The 6,514-nt window shown below is 27.7% G+C and overlaps 1 protein-coding gene across 1 annotated transcript; it reads left to right on the plus strand.

Annotated features, from left to right (window-relative positions):
- The first annotated feature begins 1,925 nt into the window (after window positions 1–1,925).
- LOC110670755 (flavonoid 3-O-glucosyltransferase) lies at window positions 1,926–5,432 on the plus strand. The gene is made up of 2 exons (XM_021832916.2): window positions 1,926–2,468; window positions 4,310–5,432. Exons 1-2 carry the CDS (start codon window positions 1,976–1,978, stop codon window positions 5,167–5,169), a joined length of 1,353 nt encoding a protein of 450 aa, XP_021688608.2. The 5' UTR covers window positions 1,926–1,975; the 3' UTR covers window positions 5,170–5,432.
- Window positions 5,433–6,514: the final 1,082 nt, after the last annotated feature.

A 6,514-nucleotide genomic window follows, 5' to 3' on the forward strand; every position in this document is an offset into this window, starting at 1 on the left:
CTTTGAGTTGAATGCTCACCCCTGTTCAATTTTTTTCTTAGGTGATAGATGTATGTTATTTTGAAGTTCACTTACTTTTTTTCACATAGGTAAACTTAAATCATTGATGTATTAGCTATATTTAATTTTTTGTTATATCTAGAACTCCGCAGTAACTGTATTAGTTCCTCTTATGATGTAAAAGTAACTTGTTAAACTTATTGTGTACATGGGACGTTGGACTTAAGGTGAGTTGAGCTCCTAATTGTGATATTGGATATAATTGTGGGTTGTGAGGGTGAGCTAAGCTCCCCAAATTGTGCATTTTATTATATTACTGGGTGGGTAAATCTCCCATTAGATTGTTCATTTTATAGCAAAACTCTGGCTGTTTGTTTTAATGCATTGGGCCCTTCATTTTGGGTTTAGTTGTTGAGTTGTAATTATGTAGGCTTGCTACGAGTTTCGGAGATCTTGTACTAACTTAAGTCCTAGTGTCGGTCCGATGCAAAAGTTAGATTGTGACAGGTAAATTCCTTTTTCTACTAAAATAAATTTAAAACTTATTCGAAAGAACCTTCTCATGCATTATTAATGTTATTACCATTTAAACCATACAGCATCTTCAAATATCTTTTGTTCAGTGTATATATAAACATATGAAAATCAAATTATATTTATTAATTAACAATATAAATACATCAAAATTTTTTTATTTTATTATTTAAATTATATTAATTAAAATAATAAAAACTATTAACATGTATAATTGTAAAAAAATGAAAAAATTATTCATTTGGTTAACTTGTGACTTAGATAATTAATTGCATTAATAATTTATCTTATTAGTATGACAACTTGAATTATTGATATTTTTTAGTTTATAATTCTTTATATAGTATAAAAGTTTCTCCATTTATTATGCTACTAATGTTTTTCTTGAGGGTATTGCACATTATTTTACTTGTTGTATAAACTTGTAATTTAAATTTTTAATATATAATATTTATATATCATATAATATATGAAAATTCTATTAAAATTATAACACTGTAGATTTTTTAGAATGAATATAATATATTGTAATAATAACTCGTGAATAATTGATGTAGTTAGTACTAATAGGATTCCTCACACATATGAAATTTCTTTTAGAATAAATTTTTAGGATTAAAATTTAAATTTATATATTTCATATATTGTAATAAAGTAATAAATTTAAATAATTAATTAAAAATCAGCCTTTATAATATTTTCAGTTTCAATTCAAATTATATATATATATATTACAATTTAAAAAAATGAATTTATTATTTTTTTAGTTAATTATTTTTTATAATATGGATTTTTTTAAATAGATTTAAAAAAAATTAAAAAAAACATGAATTTTTATTTTAATCAACTCTTACAAAATATAATTTTAAATTAAGTAAAAGTTAAATATAGGTAGCTTAGTAATTTTAAATTTATAATAACACTAAAAATATCTAAATAATAAAAATTATATAATTATAAATTATAAATAATATAAATAATGAAGTGTATTTTAGACAAATTCAATGTTTCTTTCCCTTTCAAAAAAAAAAATTATATATATATATATATATATATATATATATATATATATATATATATATATATATTATAGTAAGTGAAAACTTACATTTTATTAATAAAAAATTAATGCTTTTGAAAAAAAATTTCTAAATATTTTTAATATAAAATAGTATTATTTGAAATATGAAATTTCAATTAAGAAATTTTAAAAGTTTTTTTAAAATTTATTATACGTTTAAATTTAATTAGATTTTAAATAATTATTTATAAAATTTATTAAATTACTAATTACATAATTATTACTGAAATATACTTTCAAGATATTGTTAAACCCGTTCAACTCTAATTAAATTGATCGCACCACTATGAGAAATCGTAGGATCTCAGAAGTTAGAACTAGTTACGCAAAACAGAATTTGATCCCATCCAATTACCCACCATGCCAGGAGACGAAAATGTCAAAAAACTCATTGCAGTGCTTGCATTTCCCTTCGCCACCCATGCATCTCCTCTCCTCAGTCTTGTTCAGAGGCTGTCGCCGGCGGTTCCTGAAGCAAGATTTATCTTCTTCAACACTGCAAAATCCAATAACGCCATTTTCCTAGAAGATGACAAGAGGTGGGATTCTATAAGGCCCTACAATGTGTCTGATGGAACGCCTGAGAATTATGTGTCTTCAGGGTCACCCATGGAGCCCATTGAGAATTTTGCAAAGGCAACGCCGGAAAATTTCAGGACGGCCATGGAGACGGTGGTGGAAGAGACGGGAATGGGATTTAGTTGCATTATTACTGATGCATTTTATTGGTTTGCGGCGGATATGGCACAAGAATTGCAGGCCCCTTGGGTCGCATTTTGGACTGCTGGCCCTCGTTCAGTTCTCTTGCACCTTGATACCGATCTAATCAGGGGAATTTTGAAACTTAGTAGTGGTAAAGTTTTGCATTTTATTCATTTAATTTTTCTTTTTAATTTTTATATATGATGAGCCTACTATTATTATTATTATTATTATTATTATTATTATTATTATTATTATTATTAGTTTACATTAAGAATGCAATTCGAAATATGAGTAATTAAGTGGTTTAAACTAAGAGAATTTTAAATAGATTCAGTCTTTTAAATTATTATTTATATTTATTTATAATTATATATAATTAAAAATAAAAGTAAATCATAGGGAAAGAGTTAAGTAAAAAATTACCTATGTTTAATTACTCACCTTCAAAATTGCAGTAAATTGTTAGATTTCAACTTAATATATTTATCAGCGTAGAAATGAAAAAAATTAAGATTGCAACGAAATATTTTCAATTTTGAAATACTTTGGAACTCCATGATAGAGTTTATTAACTGTATTTATGAGGGCAAGTCAAGAGTAGATATTGAAGCGAGAGAGGCAAAACAAAATTCCATAAGAAAGAGATTTTAAAGGATGAAGAAAATGAAGAGATAAAATAAAATTTATTAAAATTTTTATTCTTAAAAGAAGGCGAAGATATATTTTCTCTAAGATAGGCTTAGAGAGAGATTATTAGGTGTACCTGATACATGCACTATCTCTTACATTCATGTGGAACTCATTCTTTATATTATAAGGATGTCTACTTTTTCTGTGAAAAAGGGAGCACTGCACCGGGAGCATTCTATAATTTTCTGGGCTTAGATTTCACTAATGAGCATTCTATAGTTGTATTAATGCTGTGAGATCTTGAATTTGAGTCCTAACTGGAGCTAATTATAAAAAAGAAAAAAATTATTATTTGGATCCTTCATCTTAACGAAACTAATTACTTAATTTTTATATTTTAAAAAATACACTATTTAATTATATATTTTACATCTATTAAATTGTTTAGTCTGATTATCAATTTTTTCATTACTCAATGTCAATCAAACTATTATTTAGTCCTTCTATTTTAGTGAAACTAATTAGTTAGTTTCTGTATTTTGAAAAACACATTAGTTAATCCATGTAATTTAGATTCTATCACTAATGAGTCCTATAATTACTTATTACACTTAAACTACCATAATTATTTTCCCTTTCTTTTCTTACCGTCTCTTATTTCTTTCTTGGCATGTTTCTTCTCCTTTGCACCTATGCCCTTCTTCCCCTTATTCTCTTTTTTTTTTATATAAAAAATAGTACAAGTTATCTTAATCAGTTCCCCTAGATTTCTAAGTAATCAAAGAAAATTATTTTATAATAGAAAAAATAAAAAAATGATGTCCAATGAATTGAATGAAAATACTTTAATAATTTTTAAAAAATGTAATTTAAATTTAGTCTCCACATAACAAAATTTTCATTTTTATCCAAAAAAATATATGTTTTTCAAAATACAGTGTTTTTCAAAATACAAAGACCAATTAATTAGTTCGACTAAAATAGAGATTAAATAGTAGTATTTTTCAAAATATAAAGGTTCAATTAATTATTATTTTTTTAAATAGATAAATTAAATAGTAGTTTGATTAGTATTGACTAATAGAAAATTTAATGGAGGGACTAAATAGTTTAACAGAAATAAAATATAAAAACTAAACAATGTATTTTTTTAAAAAAAAAGGAATTAAGTAGTTAATTTTGTTAAAATATAAAGATTAAATAATAATTTTCTCTCAAATAAAAAACTTAGATCTTAGTTATGACATGGCCCTCCAGGCACAACAACGGTGATCAATACACACTGCATGACATATCTTGTCGTTAATTATGCTATCTAAATAACCATTATTTCATGTATATGGTATATTCTTATGGTAGGAATCGATGGAAAAATGTTGGATTTTCTTCCTGGATTTTCTGGAATATGTGCTACCGACATACCTCCTGAAATAACCTGTGGAGACTTAAACTCGCCTATGCCAAGAATGTTGCATAAAATGGGGTTAATGCTACCAAAAGCAACTGCTGTGGCCATAAACTCATTTGAAGAAATAGATACTGCTATGGTGAATTTGACCAATTCAAGATTTAAGAAGTTTCTCAATATTGGTCCCCTGGTGTTGACATTGCCAGACCTGAAGATTTCTGATTCAGAAGGTTGCCTACAATGGTTGGACAAGCAGAAACAGGAGTCTGTGGCATATATTAGTTTTGGAAGTACAGTAATGCCTCCACCTCATGAGCTAGAAGCATTAGCAGAAGCACTGGAGACAAGTGGGTTTCATTTCATTTGGTCAATTAGAGGAAATCCAGAGGAGAAGTTGCCAAAAGGGTTCCTGGAAAGGACCAAGGACAAGGGAATTGTAGTTTCATGGGCACCACAGTTAAAGATCTTACAACATGAAGCAACTGGGGCCTTTATAACACATTGTGGATGGAACTCAGTATTGGAGAGTATTGTTGGTGGTGTGCCAATGATCTGCAGAGCATTCTTTGGGGATCAACGTCTGAACATGAGGACAATAGAAAATGTATGGGGGGTTGGTACAGGAATTGGAGATGGAGAGATCACTAAGGATGGTGCAATGAAAGCATTAGAACTTGTTTTATCAAGTGAAGAAGGGCAATACATGAGACAGAAACTTGAAGACATCAGAAAACTAGCTTTTGATGCTGTGCAATCTCATGGTAGCTCTACTGCAAATTTCGAAACATTGACAGCAGTCATCACCAAGTAATAATTCTAATAGCATTGAAATGCTGTTTTAGTTTCATTGTTCGATTATAATTATTGAATAATTCCATAAGGAAAAGGGTGTTATAATTTTCAGTTTACGTATGTTGAGGGATAATTACACTATGCAACTGCATTTGACATTTTAAACATTTTTTAGATTTTGTTTTATTTGAGCGTCCAACTGTAGTTTTGTTCATTTACATGAGTTTGAAACGCTTTATCATCAGTGCCTTTGGAGAAGTTTGATGAAATCAAATAAAAAATAAATATTGGCTGTATTTTTTTTTTTCCAATTTAGCTTCATATGATATTCAATCTTGAAAATATATATTGAATTAAAACTCGTTAATAATGGATTATTTGCTGCTGATTATTTCAAGTTACCTATCAAATTATTATATATATCATGATTTGAAGTTAATTTGCTGGTTATACATCATTTTAAGTGAAGAAGTTAAAACCTTTTTAAAAATTAATTTTTATTAATTTACTTTTTCATCAAATTTGTAGATTGATATCTTCAATTCAAGTAAATTAATTTTGAATTGGGTCATATAAGTTGTCGAATTTATCAATAATTTTTTTAAGTAATTTTGATTTTTATACAATTTAAAATAAATTAAAATCATTCTAAATAAACCAGTTTAAATCGAACAAATTGATAGATCAAATTTTCTCACCTTTATTTGCGCTAAAGAAATAATAGGTTTTTTAGAAAGGAAAGATTATTAAAAAAAAAAAAAAAACAAAAGATTAATGGAATGAATCACTCCAGCTCTATCATGCAATAACCAAGGAAGAATTCCACCTAGAGGTGGCTAGAGAACATGAGTACCCATAGGATAGGACTTGGCATGTGAAACAAGCTAATTTGACGAGAAGTTGACCTCTCTGTACACATGGAGGACTTGAGCTTGGTGGAAACCACTCAACAACCGCCTGATGGTACTTACTAAAGACACATAGCTACCCATCGGACTCATAGAATGACTCAACAAGGGGTCACCAATGACACTAGGGAACAAGTCAATTTAAGATTGTCAAAACCCATAATAAGTCTAAGCCTATTAAAACATTACTTTATCCCTACTGATGCATAACCCAAAGCAACCCAATAACAACTATACTTCAGCATTCATCTATGACATTAAATCTCTCATTAAAAAACAATTCTAAATTTGAGCCTCAACATCCCATTCATGAATGCTAAAGTCTAGTTCAAACATTCATAACATAATGCATAACATAGTCCTTTAGAGTTGAAAGGAAGCCTAAATGTTATTCAATATTACACCTTACACAACTTACCATAAAATTAAGCTAACCACAGTAAACTAAATATTTCC

Source organism: Hevea brasiliensis, chromosome 13 (assembly GCF_030052815.1).
Source record: "Hevea brasiliensis isolate MT/VB/25A 57/8 chromosome 13, ASM3005281v1, whole genome shotgun sequence".
Lineage (NCBI taxonomy): Eukaryota > Viridiplantae > Streptophyta > Magnoliopsida > Malpighiales > Euphorbiaceae > Hevea > Hevea brasiliensis.